General features: G+C 42.8%; 1 protein-coding gene across 2 annotated transcripts in view; it reads right to left on the reverse strand.

Annotated features, from left to right (window-relative positions):
* Positions 1 to 19028, reverse strand: part of SORCS1 (sortilin related VPS10 domain containing receptor 1) — a 470882-nt gene that overhangs the window by 33758 nt on the left and 418096 nt on the right. For both annotated transcript variants that reach the window (XM_054581477.1, XM_054581478.1), the window contains exons 19-21: positions 15825 to 16011; positions 8031 to 8164; positions 5722 to 5845 (exon numbers count right to left, since the gene is read on the reverse strand). In XM_054581477.1, the coding sequence (XP_054437452.1) occupies positions 5722 to 5845; positions 8031 to 8164; positions 15825 to 16011 (445 nt within the window). The remainder of the gene's footprint in view (positions 1 to 5721; positions 5846 to 8030; positions 8165 to 15824; positions 16012 to 19028) is intronic.

The following is a 19028-nucleotide window of genomic DNA, read 5'->3' on the forward strand; positions in this document are numbered from 1 at the left end:
CCTTGGCTTCCATCAGCCCAAGGAAGGCATGGCACTCGCTTTAGCCTGGCGCTGGGTTTCAGAGCACAGCTCTGGGGATCTTAGCTCAGCACCTGGCACATGGCTCCACACTGCATTTAGAGTAAAATTCCCATTCACGCCACTACTGACTTTCTCAGCCGCCTCATGTCCCACGGGCCTCCCCACTCCAGGACCCTGTCCTCCCCCAGGCCCCTCAGCCTGTTACGCACCTTCCTGCGTTAGCACGCTTTCACTTCCCCCAGATCACAGCGTCCTCCACTCTTTCTCCTCACGCAGTCTCTCCCAGGAGAACCCCTTCCCACCAGCGAGGTAGGTATCCTCCCTGTCGCCGACTCAAACCCCCCTATTCACAAGACCCTACTTGTCTTTTTCATATTTCTTGATATTTCAATTATTTTGTTTTTATTGTCTTTCTTCCATCGGAATATGCTCAATGAGGACAGGGGTCTTGTGTTTCTGGCCCTAAGAAAGAGTGCCCATCTCACAGTAGCTTTTCAATTCTGGTCTATAAGCCATTTAATTAATAAATTTTCCTGTTGTGGCCCTGGCCAGGTAACTAAGTTTGGTTATGAGGGTTGTCCCAATACGCCAAGGTTGCAGGTTCAATCCCTGGTTAAGGCACATATAAGAATCAACCAATGGAGACATAAATAAGTAGAACAACAAATGATGTTTCTCTCTCCCTTCTTCTCCCTCTCTAAAGTCAATAAAAGTAAAAAAAAATACATTTTTATGTTGAATAAATAAATGCATAAATTACAGTGAAGGCTCTCGGTAATTTTTGCATTTCCTATTTAACAAACATTCCTTTCTTGTCTTAAGCGGGCCCTTGTGTTTCAGTGGGGTTCAGCAACATCTGCAATGTTGCCTACACATTCAGGAAACATAAATACCACTTGCATGTTCTAACAGTGCTAAAGACTCATCAACACAGGCATGGATAACTCTCACTCTATGAGGTATGCATTAATGGCGGTTAGCCTATTCCAAAGAGGTATTTTTCTTTTTCTGATTTTATTGAATTTATTAGGATGACATTGGTTCATAAAATTGTACAGGCTTTAGGTGTACAATTCCATAATACATCATCTTTATGTTGTATTATATTCACCAACCCAAGTTGCTTCCTTCCATCATCTTTTTCTCCCCTTTACCCTTTCCTACCTCCCCCACTCCCCTCTCCCTCTGACAAACACCACACTGGTGTTTGTGCAAAGACGTATTTCTCAAAGTTTGACTGTTTTATGAGTCACTGGTTACCTATGTGATATCACCTATTCAATTCTGATGAAGAATAATGAAACACACACTCATTAGCACCCTGGTCAATGGCAGCAGCACGATATCACCCACTGAGTCCTAACTTTTCACTTCGACGATATAAGTTTATGTCATTTTCACTTTCCCAGAACTTCTTATCAAACTGTAGAAGCTTCATCTAAAGGGAAGACATTTATCTTAATAAAAGACACAAATGAGAAAAATGATGAGGCTCCCTCTATAATTACTTCACATGTAAAGCAGCAAAGTAGGGAGGGAAGATGGCTGAGAAGTGTTACACTAAGTTAATTCAACAAATGGGGGTGTATGTGGCAGAACTGAAAAGGGAAACACCCATGATATATGCATACACATATACATATACATACATATATATAGTAGCTGCTGAGAGAGAGGAATTCTACATATTTACATTTTCTTTTCTGTATTAAAAAAGAAAATCTGTGCCCTGATGCAAATTAAGGGAAACAATGCAAATGAGATTTTCTTTCCCCTGGTCTACTGCAAGGCTTTGGGTGGATAATCTTTCTTCTGTCAGCTTCCCAAATTATGAGGCCTCTTTCAGCTTGACCGTGATGGCCTTACTGTTCTGTTCCACTTGACTACATTTTAGACAGGTTTATCCTGACTGTGTATAGGTCCCTCACCTCCTTTTTCTTAGAGAGTTTTCTTTGGAAAACTTGGCAGTTTAAAATTTTTTGTCACTTTGAGATGCAAATCTTCTATTTATCAGGAATGGCTTTCTCAAGGACCTGGGAGCCATCCCTTTGAAACGTAATCATCAAAAAAAAAAAAAATTGGACCCCTGTTTCCGGGAGGGTAGGAGCCCTATTGTCATCAGCAATGACCAGCAAACATGAATGGCCTGTATATAACACATTGATATTCCCCTCATCTGCAAAGCCCTCCAGCACTTTTCCATTAGCTAGAGTTGAAAAATGTCCCTGTCTTTTGTTTTACTTGAGTTCAATCTTGCCTAACTCCCTGTGCTGCAATTTGCCTTTAATATGTTACAATTGTCATTAAAATTTTCCAGTTATATATATGCAACTCTGGACAACTTATCTGACTAAAGAAAAATTAAGGATGTTTGATGGTTCAGGAATTTGGTTAGAGGAGGGGGGACTACTTCACCTGCTAAAGCTCTTTAATAAGGAGGCATTTCGAAATGAAGGTAACCCATTGGATGGAGTGACTCTCTTTTGGACGATGCCTTTCAAGAGACTTTAGGAAAAGGAAATCCAGCCTTTTCCATTAAAATAAAAAACTTCTGCTCTGCAGAAGGCACTGATAGGAGAATGAAAAGACAAGCCACAGACTGGAAGAGAACCTGTAAAACACATATCTGATAAAGGACTGTATCCAAATTTTGCAAAAAAATTTTAATATTTAACAATGCAAATGCAATCCAGTTAAAAAGTGAGCAAAAGATCTGAACATACACCTCCTCAAAGAAGATCTACAGATGGTAGATAAGCATATGAAAGATTCAAATAATACGTCATTAGAAATTACAAATTAAAACAACAAAGAGATAACCACTACACACCTATCAGAATGGCTAAAATCCAGAACACTGACAACACCAAAAGCTGGCAAAGATGTGGAGAAAAAGGAACTCTCATTCATTTCTGGTAGGAATGCAAAATGGTACGGCCAATTTGAAAGAAAGTTTGGCAGTTTCTTTCAAAGCTAAACACAGTCTTACCACATAATCCAGCAATCATATTTGCTTAATTGAGTTGAAAACTTAAGTCTCCACCAAAAAAAAAAAACCCAAAACCAAAAACGAAACAAAAAACCCAAATTGTAAGCAAATGTTTATAGGAGCTTTATTCATAAATACCAAAAATCAAAAGCAATCAAGATGTTCTTCAATAGATGAACAGATCAACAAGTTGGTACACCTGTACAACAGAATATTATTGCTTGATGAAAAGAAATGAGCTTCAAGCCACAAAAAGACATAAAAGGAAACTTAAATGCATATTGTTAAGTGAAGAAGCCAGTCTGAAAAGGCTGCGTACTGTATAATTGCAATCCTGTGATATCCTGGAAAAGGCAAACCTATGGAGAGGAGTAAAAAGACCAGTGGCTGCAGGGGTTGTGGATTGGGAAGGAGAGATGAACAGGAGAGTAGAGGGGCCTGTCAGGGCCGTGAAACTATTCTGAATGATACTATAATGCTGAATACATCATGTTATGCATTTGACAAAACTCATAGAATTGTACAATGCAAAAAGGGAACCCTAATATAAACTATAAGCTTATAGTTAATAACATTATAGGATAATCAATGGTAAAAAAATATATACCTTACCAATCCAAGATGTTAATAATGGGGGGGGAGGGGAGAGGAATATATGGGGTCTCTCTGTATTTTCTGTTCAGTGTTTCTGTAAATTTAAAACTGTTCTATGGAAAAAAAACAGATTTTAGGAAAAGGAAAAACTAAGAGTGGCAAGGAGGTGGCAAGTGGTTAGAAACATTTCCTCTGGATTCAGAGTCTTAGGCTCAGTTTATTATACTTATCTCATATTTTCTCACTTGTAAAACAAGGATAATTATAGCATATGTCTCATAAGTCTGTCTCAAAAGTCTGTTCAATAAAACAGATAATAGGCATCAAGTGCTTAGAACAGATGCTGGTGAGGGTTTCATCCATGTTAATTACTACCATTACCATCACCATTATTATTACTGGACCTGTCACTGAACAGCACAACAACCTCAAGCCAGTAATTCCCCATTACCCAGCCACAGTTTCCTGTCTGTAAAACTACTTAGTTGGACCATATAAATCCAAAGACCACCTAGGTTTAAAGTTTTCTCTGTTGTTCTAATGAGAGCGTTGCAGGTATGCTTCACCAAGGGGACATCTGTGGGATGAATGGGTCAGTGCCCAGTGGTGACAGCTGTGACATTCAGGAAGCAGAGAGAGGAAAAGGAGCATCAGGTGGAGAAGACAGGTGAGCAGCCAAGCAGGGTAATCTCAGAGCATGGGCCCTGGGTACAGATGGACTCTGTGCTGGACACCCAGTTCCATCACTGACTGGTCAGGGCACGTTCTCTACCCCTCTGAAAAAGTGAGAGTAATAATGCCCTCCACTAGAGCTGCCATGAGGATTCAATGTATCCCACGGCATAGAAAGAAGAGAAGGAAGGAGAAGCAAAAGTTTTCCCCCTTTTTGGCCCCTACTTGTGAGGAAACCCATAGCCCTGGTTCACTTTCACTTACTATTCGGGCTTATCAAGCCTCTTGCAGTGAGGGGAAGGGCAGAGGGGTGGGACACGTTATGAAATCTAACACCCAGCTAGGCAAAGAATCTTCTTTAAACGTGTTCAAAGTTGCTGACAAATTACTTTCTGAATTTGAAGGTCAAGTTGACAAGGTGAGAAATGAAAAACAGAGCCTGCATCAGAATCCATTAATTCTGGGCCTGGGGCAATTGATATGTGAACCGTCAGTTGGTGTCTGTCTATCTGTCTGTCTATCTATCTATCTATCTATCTATCTATCTATCTATCTGATTCTCCCTCTTCCTTTTCTCCTTCCCTTTTGTACTGTGTCTCGGCACAGCATTTACTTTTCCTATCCATATTCTTTTGAAGTTCTTTTTTAATTTTAATTTTCCATGATGCATAAGCAATACAAGTTTACATTTTTACCATCTACTAATAACACTTAGTGCATCCACCCGAATATCTTGATATGCAGAAAAAGTTTCTCCAAGTGAGATCAAGTAGTATATAGCTCCCATTTTCAATCAATAATTCCACCTTCCATTTAAGTAAATTTTCATTCTATCTAATACTCTGACCGTATTCGACTTCCCCAGTGGCTTACACGATTGTTTTGTGCTGTGACTTATTCAAACCAATATCCAGTCTATGACAACACAGGACATCTGTGATGACTCTTCCCTCTCTTTTAATCTACTAAAAGTTTTTTATGATACAGGTTTGTGTAAATGATCTTCAGAGTAGTTAGTCATTGGTAGATGTAGATTCCTTTTAATAATCAAGATTTTTAAGTTGAACTTTATAAAAATATTAATAATTTTCTTTTATGATTGGTTATAGCTATTCAAACACCACCAAAATACCAAATGGAGTGAAAAAGCCTCACACATGAGGCTCACTCTGCCCTACATAAGGTGAGTGGGTGAATGGTCACCCCAGAGCCACAAGGAGAAGAGACGACAATAAGCCCTCTAGGGTCTTGTGACTACTAGTTTGCTGGTGAATCACATCTTCCCCAAGGGAGGAGACCAAACCTGACCAAGCTATTTCTCAACTACTGTCCTCCTCTGTGCTCAGGTTAGAGGTCAGGAGCCAGGTGACCTCTGGCACTATGGTACTGAGAAATTTCATCAGAGCAGGAGGGCAGCAATGAATCAACGAAGGCGGGCTACTCACCATACACCGCGATGGTCTTGGTGTCTTGCAGGATGGCATTCCCAGCTGAGACCTGCACTGTGATTGTGTTCATCCCTTCGGCAGTGAACTTGAATGATATGCTTCCCTCCAAGGTGATCAAGGGCTAAAATGAACAAGGGCACAAAGTCAGGGGCAAGTTCTTCCCTTACAGATGAGATAGTGACCAACAAGCTACTTGTAGAGGTTCTTTCTGGGGACAACTGACTCCATCTACACCTCCTTATCATGTCAAGTCCAGGACACAAAGGGATTATTAGAGCTATGTCCCCAGGAGGCTCTGCCCACTCCTTTTGAATTTGAGACTTTTCTCCTGGCACCATGCTGACTGAGGGCTGAGGAGATTGATGGGTCTAGCTTGCTGGTGGGATGTGTCTCTCCGTACGGATAACCTACTCACATCAAGTAGATCATTTAACCCAAGGAAACACCCAAATCAGACTGAAACAGAGGGCTCCTATTCAGATTTAAGCATTAGTCACTGAAAATCTACAAGCTGTCAGGTGTTTATCCCAGGGCATATTGTCCAAAATAAATGACAACGGAACACAGCAACCATGAACACCAAAATGGCAGTTGGTAGACAGCCTTGGCCTGGTGCAGCTTAGCTTCCCCTGAGAAGCCCTATCAGCAGTTTTCTGGAAGCAGCTGCTATAGAAACAAGTACTAATTGGATAGTGGTTTGAGGACTCAGAAAAAAAAAAAAGACAGAGAGAGAGATTTGGAGCAGAGCCTGTACTACCATCAGATGCTGGGGTCCTAGAGGGGCAGATTATTAGCTTACTGACCTCCCTCAACTCACTCCCTGCAATCATTTCTTTCCTGTCTTAATTAATTTTAAAATCAAAATTCATTTAATTCCCTGCATGGCAGAGGGAAGACTAAAGCCAGCCTAAGAAGTTTGCTCAACATGACCTGTTGAAAATTGGTTTTCTGCTAAAAGGTAAATAATAGGAGACACAAAATACAGTTGTTTAGGAATTTCACCTTCCAGTACTCGCTTTCAGGCAAATAACATAGATTTCTGCTCTTCTACTGTGGGTCACAGGCCTGGTTTTGTCTGAATTTACATGGTTTCAGAAGTAATAAAAAGGGAGCTTTTTTTCAGCTTAGTTATGTTAACTGTAGAGGTGAGAGATTTCTTCCACTGCCAGGCTTGTAGCAGGTCCAGAGTCAGGGGTTTCGTCGCTGGCCTGTGCAAAATTAAGTCTCAAGCCAAAATTCAGCTCTGAGGTAAAACAATATTTGCATTAAAGTAAAATGCACTGCATTGGACTAGGTAAGTCATGGAGTAAAGGCACTTCTGCTGGAAGAAGATGGGGGGTTTTTAGTCCAGGTCAATCTGTCCCAGTGCCCTGTGGGAGGTGTGCTCTGGGGCCTTAGTCCTCCTGCCTAAATTTGGAAGCAAATTTTAATTTCTGAGAATGGAGTGAGCTCAAAACTGGAACAGAGCATGCAGTGCTGAATGAGGAGAATAAAAATTCACGCAGGCACCAGAAGGTCTCAGAGCCGGCCCTGGCAGGGAACAGCTGGATGAGGTTGCAACAGGCCACGGTGTCCGCCTCATCCTCACTTCTGGCATCCACAAAATGAAGGACTCAGGGTAAATGAGGTTAAGGTCCTACTGGTTTTAAAATGCTTGCTGACTTTTGATCACAGGGAATGTTTTGGGAAAAGAGAAAGGGAAAAGCTGACCTAAAGATGTGGTTGTGTCTGATGCAGGGGGAGGAGGCCATTTAGTGCGGCTGGGTGCAAAAGAGCCTCTGTTGCTTTTGCCTGGCCCATATCTATTTGCCTCTCTTCCCTTTGGGGACCATCCCGTCCCTTGTGTTGGTCTGTGTGGTTCTCAGGAAGTTGACTCCAACACCTCGCTTTATGCCCCGGCACTGTGATCAAGGCCTGGCCCATCATACTCTACTCTAGGACTGTTGGCAGAACTTTGGGGAAAGAGTTTATTTTCTCTGCTAGGCTGTGAGGGTATAGGGCTTGGGCTGCTGCTAAGGGTCACTGCAAAGAAAAGCCCAGGTAGAGAAGGATGGTAACACAGAGGCAGGAAGTAGGGGGTGAAGTGGCGAGAGAGAAATAGACACAGGCGGGGAAACTGAGAGAGACAGCGAGACAGAGAACGCACTGATGGGAATACCGGTGCACAGAGAGCCTGCGGGCCCCGAGGCTGGGACACCTCCACCCCAGACTCGCGTTCCATGTGCCGTCTCGTTCCCTTCTTGCTTCAGCCACTTTGTGTGGAGCTACCCCTAGACCCCACGTGTGCTCTCTCCAACGCAACCCACCTCTGTGTTGTTCCCGTACCACCACACGTAGGTGAGGGTGCCCACTTGGCTGGGCCACAGCACTGCAGTCGCATTGACCTCTTTGTTCTTTGTGGTGACGAAGGGAAGGGACAGGTGGACGTGCTCCAGGGGACCTGAGGCACAAGACAAGAGAGGATGCATAGAGTGGGAAGAGCTTTCTCAGTTCCACTTTCTCTGCCCTGAAGAGGATATACAATCCATTCGGGAAGCTGCCCCCCAGACATCAGTCATACTTCCTGAGAAAAGTGCTCAGGCGTTTTTTCTACTTTAGGGAAAAGGATATATTGTGAATAATTACATCTCAACATTGTCCATTTACCAACTTTCTTCCAGGACTAAAACCTGAGTCATGTAGGTGTAAAAGTTTAAAAGTTTGTAAGTGATTTATGAAGTTCGTAAATGAACAGGCATAATAAGAGATTCCGCAGGGAGATGCAAAGTCTTTCCAAGAGGGTACAGTCTTGGTGGGAAACCAGGATTGTGACAATCTCATAGGATCCACGTTGGGTGGTGAGGGCGGGAGGGACAATTATTTTTTATTATTTACTGTATTTAAAGATCTGGGTGTGTAAATGTGTGTGTTTGTGTGTGAGTGTGTGTGAGTCTGTGTGTGCACGTGCTTGTCTGCAAAGCCACCTGGGTAGGTAAGCATGGAATAAACTGTGTTTGGTGTTGACTTTGGCTTGTCTAGGACAAAGGCATTGTGAGTGGGCAGAAGGCTCTGTGGTTCTCAGTGTCACAGGATGGGCTTAACTAAAAAAAAGGATAATTCTATCTATGAAAGCTCATTAGACCAGATACCTTACTCAGATGAAGAAAACCACAAAGGTACAAATATCCTCCTGGTAGAGAACCACTAGGACCTTTCTTATGACCTGTGACCTTCTCTTTGAGTCACTGTTACCAAGAAAATATGTTACTTCCTCTGAGGTGAACATGATGGAAATCTATCATCCCCATCATTATTCCATGAGGTGAGAAGGAAGTGGTACCTCGGGCTTTCCCACCTGCTGAATCACTGCCTCTTCTTCTGCTTCACCTTTACATGTGTTACCCAGGACGCTGTCTCTGGCCTTTTCTCCTTCCATAGGCTCTTCTGCTGAGTACTAGCATCCACACTCTGACCTTCCACTATCAACTACATGCTAAGGGTTCGAAAACCACCTTCTTGACTCCAGACTCAAATAAAAACTGATGATTTCCCCCCTTTCTGTAGTTTCTGTATATTAATGAATAAAACCAATGTCTATCCAGGGGAGCAACCCAGAGGCAGAAAGTCAATCTAGGTAGCTTATTTCTTATTGTCTACATCCATTTAGGAAACTGTGGATTTGGTTTCATAAATATCTCTCAGAGCTCACCCCAATCCTGCCCTGGTTCATATGCTACACCTCTCCTCAGCTGGACCATTATAACCCTCTTACTGATCTCCCTGCCTCTAACCTACCCCTACTGTGATCCACCTGCTGCTCTATGTGTCCAATGCCTGCCTCCCCCAACAATACATAAATTGCACCGAGTGGCAGGTGTCCCAGTGCCTGGAATAAAATATGTGCTCCAGGGTAAGGGTACAGCAAGTGCATAGTTCTTGATGGGAAGGTGGCTCTGTACATTTGAAGAATGGTAAGAAAACCCACACGCCTGCAGGGCAGAGATAGTGGGCAGGAGTAGAAGGCCCTGAAACCTGTGGTATTCGAGACAGGTCACATGTTATCCTCACAGGCCCTGAAATATGTATGTGTGTTTGTGTAACTTTGTTCTTGCATGTATATACATTATATATTCACACAGCGAATGGCCATGACTATGTACCTTCTCATCCTCCAGATTATTCTGAGACTGTCCAAAAAGCCAAGGTGGTCATGCTATTCACTAGCTCAAAATTTAAATCCCCATTACTTAATTATAATAACAATGATGGCTGAACATGTATTGATCTGAAATTTGTGAGACAGAGAACACAGGCTGCAAACTTTTGGAGGGTAAGAGCCCTTCATATTTACCATTATTGATAAGGCTAGCATTGTTTCTGAGACGTAGCAGACACTCAAACAATTGCTGGGTAACAAATGATATAACTTCCTGTCTCTGCCTTTGTGCTTGCTTCTCTCTCATTATAGAATCTGAGGCTTCGTGGCCAGCACACAGAATAGAATTGATTTTCTGGCTTATAAGCCATATGATAAAAAGGAATTGGTCATAAGTCAGAATGGTTCAATGAGGCAGTAAAAGGGCAACATTACTGAGTGATGACTGTGTACCATATATCCTGCTAATGACTTTTTATTCTCATTTAATCCTCACAACAACCTCAGGAAGCAGGCACTACCATCATCCCCATCTAGACATGAACAAAGAAAGCTGGCCTTCCTCACTTCCAGGATGCAAACTAAAGCAGTTTGATTCCAGAGCCCAGGGGCATGTCAGCAGACATGCTCGATAAGACTTTCCCATTTTAACAGAAGAGCTAGTAAGAGTCACTGCTTACAGATGACTTAAATATGACCCAGTCACTGCAAAATGAACTTCCACACTCTCTCCTACAGTGCATGGCTCCTGCTACTCTCCTGTTGGCTCTGGCAGGCCATGCCTTGTCCCACCCCAAGGCCTTGCTTGTTACACCTTTCTTTCTTATGGAACCTGTAAGACTTCAAGTCTCAGTTCCAGGGTCCCCTCTTGTGCGACAGTTCTCACTCCCCAGAGCTGAGTTAAATCCATTAGAATGTAAGAACTAGATCACCTCTATTTGTTCCATTCTAAAAGGGTTCACTTTCTTGGTCTCTGTCACCTATGAACATTTAACCAGTTTTTAAAAATCAGAACATCAAAGTAAGGATGATGCCTATGTGTTGTGTTAATAACAAAAATTGAATCTTGTGACTGAAATATGGTCATTCATTCATTTCAATAGTTTCTGAGTGCTACTACATGTTGAGCATTTACTCTAGGTACTGGAGACACCTGGCACTAGGTGGAGCCTGTATATTCTTGAGGGAGGCAGGGGTGGGGTAGGGGAGAGAGTGCTGTTTTTGAAAGGTCAGTTGAGGGACGTCTTTCAGAAGCATTATGACCTTTGAGCAGTGACCTGAATAAAGTGCAGAAGGACACCAAGTGTCTGTTAATGATGCTCCAGGGTGAGGGTAGAGCAGGTACACAGACCTTGAGCAGAGGGTTTGCCCTTTGTGTCTGAGAAAGAGCAGGGAAGGGCTGCATGCAGAGATGGAGGGAAGGACCAGAAGCCCAGGAGATTCAAGAGGCATTCAGGATGCACAGCAGGTCGGTCTTGTAGGCCCTGAAGTACACATGTGTTTGCATGAATTCACCCCTGCGTGTTTACGCATTACACATTCACACAAATGTGTGGAATTTATCTTTCAGTTTCCCAGATCCTCTCCTACTCGTTTACTTATTAGATGTTTAATATGCCTCTTTCCTGCTATCCCCAAACCTACCCCTTAAGCCTCTCTTTTCTGCATAGAGGGTGTGGTCTGCCCTAACAGAGCCACGGAAGTGAACCTGCAGCCCCTGGAGGCTCCAGCCGGCTGGCTGCACCAAGCTCAGAGTTGAACAAGCTGGGAGATGCTCCTCCATCAGAGAGGTGACTGCAATGCCCAAAAAGAACGGGAGGTGGCACTGCATGACTCCATATGAACCTTCCTGGCAGGGTGGCTGAGGGGACCACAGAATTACTCCTGTGAATGAGCTTTCCCTGCTATTTTCTTGCTTAGCCTTCCCGTGCTGCAGGAAAGAGCTGACCATCGTGTGCGTGTGAGTGTGCGCGTGTGTGTGTGTACAAGCACTGACTGTTCTGGCCTGCCTAGAGACCTCTCCTAACCAAATTAAATACCGTGCATGCATCATGTTGCTGTTTGTCTGAAACGTTTAAACACCTACTAGTAGAAACAAGCACATCAAGTATAAAGATGAGACACTAAAATAGAGCTCCTTAAATTTCAGTGTATATGAGGATCATCCTAACTGTTCAAAGCAGGTTATGGCACAGCATGCCCAGGACTCCAACACAGTAGGTCTGGGAGGGGACCCAGGACACCACATTTTTTCCTGTAAGTTTGGGGTGACTCATTAAGCCACACTTTACAAACCCCAAGTAGGACATTTGCTGGCCAATACAATGATTCTGTGAAAAGTTGCAAAGCTACCCAGGATCTCCGGAAACAGATCACTGCACCCTAAGATAGAGACAGGAAGACATTTGCAACCATCAAAGTAAGGATGACACCTATGTGTCCCATTAACGACAAAATTTATAAGGAGGCAGCTGAAGAGAGAGGTTTGCGAAGGACTAGAAAATCCACTCCATTTTTATTTTTTATCTTCCATTCTGCAAATTTGCAGTTTTCAGGGCTTATTTTCTGCAAGACTGGTTTAGACAGGGCAGCTTTCTGAGCAGAAATCTACATGTACTCTAAGTTCCCTGTCCCAGGCAAGGCAACAACGGCGGCATCATGGGGGGCCGGCCCCATTAGTTTCAAACATGCAGAGCATAGTGAATACTTTCCCTAAGGAGTTTCCAGTGGACAGGCTGCAACAGGTTACCCTGCCCCCTGGTGAGAGCTGCCAGCCCATTCCTAGAAACCTGACAGCAGGAATATCATCTCCATTTGTTTCTGATGACCTTTGCAAACCAATAGGAAAAGCCACTGATTTGAAATCCAGTCACTTGTCTGGAATGGAAAGTGGAGGGAGAGTGTTCAAGACAGGCAATGGGGGGTGTTCCAGGCAGAGGGAGGGTACATGGTGGGAGGGGCAGAGGCAGCCTGGCAGGCTGAGCTGAGTCTTGCTGCTTGGAACCCGGGAAGCACAAGTGAATATGCTACTTTATGATAATTGACAATCAAACTTTACCAGTTGACAGGGCACGGCATATCATGCTCCACAGAGCCTTTCGGAAATAAAAAGGGCTTTCCTCACGGTGACAGAGGAAAATCTGGGCTCAGAGAAATCGAGTGACTGGGCCAGGATTTAAGGCCAGTATCTGGATCTTTCAACTCCCAACTCGGTCCAGTACTCAGTTTTTGTTTTTGTTTTTTTCCTCAATGCCAGCCCCCTTCTCCTGCACCACATCCTGGCATCGTGACACCGAAAACTGCCAGGATACCCTTCAGGTTGGAGATTCTGGGAAGTGTGACTCAGTTATGGCCTTGCTCTGACTTCCTGTTAGTTTAAAAGGTGCCAAGGTCTCAGTTCTCTTCCAATCCTTGCTTTCTCCATCTGAAAGAAAGGGCCTGTGTGGCCTGCCATGGTAGAGGTGATCGGGTGAGCGAAGGGCTCTGTGTGAGCAGTAACACACCATTGGTCCTTCAGGAGCGAGGTGCTAAAGAACACCCTGAAACTGCTCGTGGCATGGGTTTGGGATGTGTGTGAATTAATGAGTTTTAAAATAATCCTCTTTAATATATTTTGTACAAAAGAGTTCACTCTTGTCCCCAGGGCCAGGGGTTTCATTATACGTGGCATGTTTATGAAACCACCTAACCACCTATCAAAATTAAAATCAGAACCCAAAACTTTCCATTATGAATCATTCGCCACTAAGGTTAAAGGTAAATCCTTTAGCATGCCAACTAGGCTAACTGAGCCAAAAAAAAAAAAAAAAAAAAAAAAGAGAGAGAGAGAGGGAGAAATAAACAAAGAAGCTCATTTCTTTCATTTCTTTTACAAGTCATGACATCAGCAACCTTTACCCTTGAGCAGGCAAGCTCTGTGCTGCTTTTCCTTCCCAGGATTCAGTAAACCCAGGAGGGGACTGGGGTAGGGGGGTATCGCTTAGGGACATGGTCACTTTCAGGGATGAGAAAGAACCCACACGGCAGCCAGGAGGGCACGCTGTAGATGACTCTATGAGAGACCCTGAGAAACAAAGACAAGAAGCTATTGCTGAATTTTACATGGGTCTTTACATGTAGCTAGAGTATGGTAGGTGTTTAATACATACATGGGATATCGAACAAAATTACTGTAATTCTTAAGCAGAGAATTCTCTAACAAAAATCCCCATTACAGAACTGGAGAAAATGGTAGGCTGCTGGGGGACAGGGGGCAGCCATTCTCAGCAAACGCATTGTGATCTGATTGAGAGTTATTTTACTAATCATAATTTGAGATGTATATTTGAAAGTTCCATGATCATTCCCATCATATCATCTCTTGAGGTTACTGATTAGTAAGAAGCAACACCAGAAAGTCTATCTAGCACAGCTTAGGGGTGGCAATCTGCAGGAAGGCAGCCTGTGAAACATGTCCTGAACCTATGCAGTTGTATAGCAAGCATACTGCTTCTAACTTAAACGTTCGCGTTCCCTCAGGATGATTTGCACAAATGTGGGGGGGTCAGGGTAAGGGCTGGTGGAGACTCAGTTCCTCTAAAGCTGAGCCATGTTGGCAATGACAATAATGTTAATGATCAAGAGCTGGAACTGGAGACAGGTAGGCCTGAGTGCGAAATCTGGCTCTGCTACATAGTAGGTCTGCAACTTCACATGGGTTATTTAAGCTCCTGGGACCTCACTGTGCTTTGCAAGTAGGGTTTCTAATAGTGTTGACTTTACAGGGATGTTTTGAAGACTGAGAGTATACATATAGAAAGCCTGTTTAGCACAAAACCTGGCACACAGTGAGAATTTTTTAAAAATTAACTGAAAAGAGGGGCATGGAGTTGACAGACTGGGAGTCTTGTAAAACTTTGTTTAAACTGAAAGAAGGTAGAGTGTTTCTTCAAAGCGCCCCTGTCATAAGTATACAGGGGATAAAGATGAAGAGATGCTGATGTAAGAGGGTTCTTCAGGAGCCAAGTGATCTCTTGAGGATTCCTAAATAGTATGTCTGCCCCCTGGCCCACAGCCACTTAAAAAACATTTTAGTGAGTCCATTCTCCACTCAGTTGGGTTCAGTGATCAGGGGGCAGGTGAGTGGTATGGGATGTTGCCCCCCTTAGTATTCTTGGCCTAGCACTTGGAATTAATTTGAAAAAGGCCATTCATATAAAGGAGTTATATTCATTTTAAAGTAACTTATGTTACTTTATAGGCATACAAGTCCTATGCCTATTTAGGGACACTCAACAAACCTACTAGAAAAGGCATTATCACTCAAGATAACTTAGGTATTATACCTATAAATTCATCAATGGGGAAAAGCTTTAACATCTTTGGAACTGCTTTCTAGTGTAGCTTCCTTAACATAGTTTATACTTTTCCCCCTCTGTACCACCTTATCTCTAACAACAAATCATCTCTAGATAAATCCCAGGAAACACACTGTAAAAAAGAGGATAAATCTAAAAGAATATTAATAGTGAGACATAATGTGGGAGAATAATAATCAGATAGGGAGAAATTCCTTTACTGATGTTAATTCTCAATACATTAGATTGGGCCATACATGTGGCTTGTTTTCAAACATATCTGACAAAAAAAAAATTTAAAAAGGAAAAATTCATATTCAATCAAACAGCTTAGCAGATTGCTCCGGCCTAGCCTCCAGACACAGGTATTGTATCTCAGGTGCTCAGGCACCTGGAAGAGGCACAGTAAATGCAGTGAAAAAACTTTGAAACAAAAGAGAGTCCAAGATTATTCATAGTCCATTCCCTGATTTTCTTCTTACTTTCTCCCCACTTGGCTCTCTTATTCTCCTTCCCTCTCCTGCTAAAAAGTAACTGGTAAGCTTCTTCTAGATAGGAAATTTGGGATTGTATTTTAAAAGGACACAATACTTAAATTATGGCATAAATCAACAACAGTAATAACATACAAGTTACATGTAAGTACAGGACGGCGCTGTCAGACCCGAGACTGTTGTCCACCTGCACGGTCACTCGGAAAATGCCCACATTGTGATAGACGTGTTTGATCCCATCTTCCATGGAGCTGAGGTTGACGTAAGACACAGCGATGCCATCACCGAAGTCCACTTGGATGAATGTCCTCTGCACGTCACCCTGAAAAACAGCCCAGTGTCAGAGGGAAGGAAGTCTGTGCCTGGCTGCCCTGCCCTGGGGCCTGGGGCTTGTCCTGGTTGCTGGCTCAGGAATCATGGCAGCTCTGGCTCCCTCCTGCCGCTGGAAGGATCTGTCTCAATATGACAGAATCCTTGTGACATCCCCTGGCAGACGGGCATTTACTAAGATGGATGCTCTCCAGATCTGAAGGGCACTGACTACCAAAAGTTTCCAGGTTGGAAAAATTAGGCGCTTGATTATCAGCTCCAAGTTGATATTCAATTCCCCTGATGGCTTTGCTTAGAGTCTTACCATCCATGTGATTAAAATATGGTGTTTACAGTTTTAAATATTCCTTCTACCCGACAAGGTCCTATACCGCTCGCCATGTGTTCAGAACACCTGAGTCCCTTTTTTACCCTGACTATGTTGGAAAAAGGATAGCAGTTACCTTGCTGTACACCTGATTTGCCATTTGGCTCAGCCCTATTATTATTTAAGGTAATGATGGTTAATTCTTTTATACTTCAGCATTTTTTACTATCAAAATGATCTCATTTTATCCTTCATGGGATCTTAAGTCTGGTGAGAAAAGTAGACATAGCTCATCTGTCTTACAGATGAAGAAGCTTCCATCAAGAAAGGTTTAATCATCTGCTCAAGGTTAACAAAGCTAGTTAGCAGCAGTCCTGGGGTTTGAACTCATCTGTGTGGATTCCATCTCATGCATTATATGTGGGTAAAAAACTGACGGCTCCTCCAGGCCCGAAGCTTAGTATGCCATCCACAAGCTAGACGATTCCAAGCATGCCATTAAGCTGCCGTTGGTGTAAGAAATGGTCATAATACCTCTCTGTCTTAAGTCCAAGGGCTATTATAAAAGATGTGAGTAATTGATAATCTGTAAAATTCTACACCCAAACAAATGACTGTAAAAACAATGTAACTGTAGAAGACCAGCAATACCCCTTTTAAAGCTTGCTTATAATCACAGGATTCTAAATTTCCCACAAGTAGGCAGGAGAAGATAAAATCTAATTTATAAAATCCTATACCTGTTAAAAAAAAAAAAAAAAAAAGAAGGCCTTTGGAATTACAGTCAAGATTCTTAAGGAACAAAATTTCTTAGACAAACACCAGCTCCCTCTACACATAGCCTACACTTTAATACACTTTTATTTGTTTGTTTTATTAGCTTTTCCCATTTTGGGGTAAAAAAAACACAACAACTTTGAACCAGAAATGTATTTTCGATTAACTAAGGTTTATATGGTAGCATATCTTTTGAAAAGGCCAAGTTTAAAATGCTGACATTTAAGATTAATCCACAGGGAAAAGGAAAGCAGCCCAAATCCTATGAATCTATGTGACCTACTCTTCTGATCTATGCCTGGCCAAGCACTGGGAGGGGGGGCACATAACTGCTCCCTCTCGGTAAGGACTAGGCAAAAATTCTTCCCTGGGGCAGGGAGGAGGAACTCCATTCAAAACTGCTGAACAAATATCCACAAGCCTAGACATTGTGCAATTACTTGAATTCCCTTTACTAATAAATATAAATGTCAGCCATTCTTGTTGACTTGTCTTTCATTTGGACAACCAACTTGGACTGATCAGTTTCTGATTGTATTTCTGGTCAGTTTCCATTCCCATGTTTTCTGCATTTTCAACAGAGTTGCTGCCAGCTGATCCTAGAAGAGCCTGCCTTTTAATTTACTCATATTTTTGGGGACAAGTGTCTCAAGGAGTAGCCAGGATTTTGTTTTATTTTGTTTTTGTTTTTTTTATGATTTCATTTATTTTTGAGAGAAAGGAGAAGCGAGAGAGAAAGAGAGAGAGAAAAACACCACTCGGTTGCCTTTCATGCTCCCCCAACCAGAAACCTGGCCCACAACCCAGGCATGTGTCCTGATGGGGAGTCAAACCAGTGACTTTCGTTTTTCAGGCCAGCATTCAATCCGCTGAGCCACAACAGCCAGGGCAGGAGTGAATTTTAAATGAACAACCTCACAAATAAAAGTGATTATAGGGGTAATAGGAAACAGCATGCATGGTATTACAAGCTTGTACAATAGGGAGAGGTGGCATGCCGAAGATCTGATCTAATTGAGAACATCAAGGAAGGGTTCCCAGAAGTAGCGATATCTGAGCTAACAAGGCCTAAAGCGAAGAAGTAATTGAACCAAACAAAGGACATGAGTAAATGGAATGGAGGTGAGGAGTCCAGGCAATGAGGACAGAGGAAACAGACATGCAAGGGCCCTATGGCAGACATGGTGGTACAGTTGAAGGAGGCTGAGGCTATAGACACAATAGGACCCTGTTATGAAATGACACTGGAGGGGAGAAAGTAACATTTTAGAACTTGTGGGGCAAGGAGTCAGCTTTTGATCTTTCTCCTAAGAGCAATGGGAAGTCTGTAAAGTGTTTTAAGCAGGGGTTTGGGAAATAATGGCATGATAATATTTTTTTAATTCAAAAAGATCACTCTGGTTACAATACTGAGGATGAATTAATAAGAGGCCAGCATTCTGGGAATCCACTTAAGGTAGTTCAGGGCCGATGACGGTGAATTTAAATATGAGTTGCAACAGGAAATTAATGCACCTTCCTAGCAAAATTAACTCCCATAGTTTATTAGTTTTGAAATCAGTGTACCTCAGCCTTTGATATCAACATCTCTTATGGAGATTAAAAGGAAAGATGCTGATGTCCCGCTACCATCTGAAATCAACTCCTAGCTCAGGGCCTCCAGAGAGGATGCTTGGCCCTGCTGTGGTCTGAGAATGTCCAGAGCTGATGCTGGGCTGCACCAAGGATTGAGGCCCTCAGGTTCAGGTGCTTCAACATTATGTTTCCCCATGATTGAATTCCTCTCAAGATGAACAGAGTCTGGGACAAGCTGATGTATGATGGTAAAGTTTTCCCAGGATGTTTCAGGATACCCAATGCTAAGAATCCCCTAATAAAGCCAGGAATGGAGACCCGAATCCATCATCAGTGACTGGTGCACAATC

This window comes from Pteronotus mesoamericanus, unplaced genomic scaffold (genome assembly GCF_021234165.1).
Source record: "Pteronotus mesoamericanus isolate MK-2021 breed Mesoamerican mustached bat unplaced genomic scaffold, CSHL_Meso_final contig_657, whole genome shotgun sequence".
NCBI classification, from domain to species: Eukaryota; Metazoa; Chordata; class Mammalia; order Chiroptera; family Mormoopidae; genus Pteronotus; species Pteronotus mesoamericanus.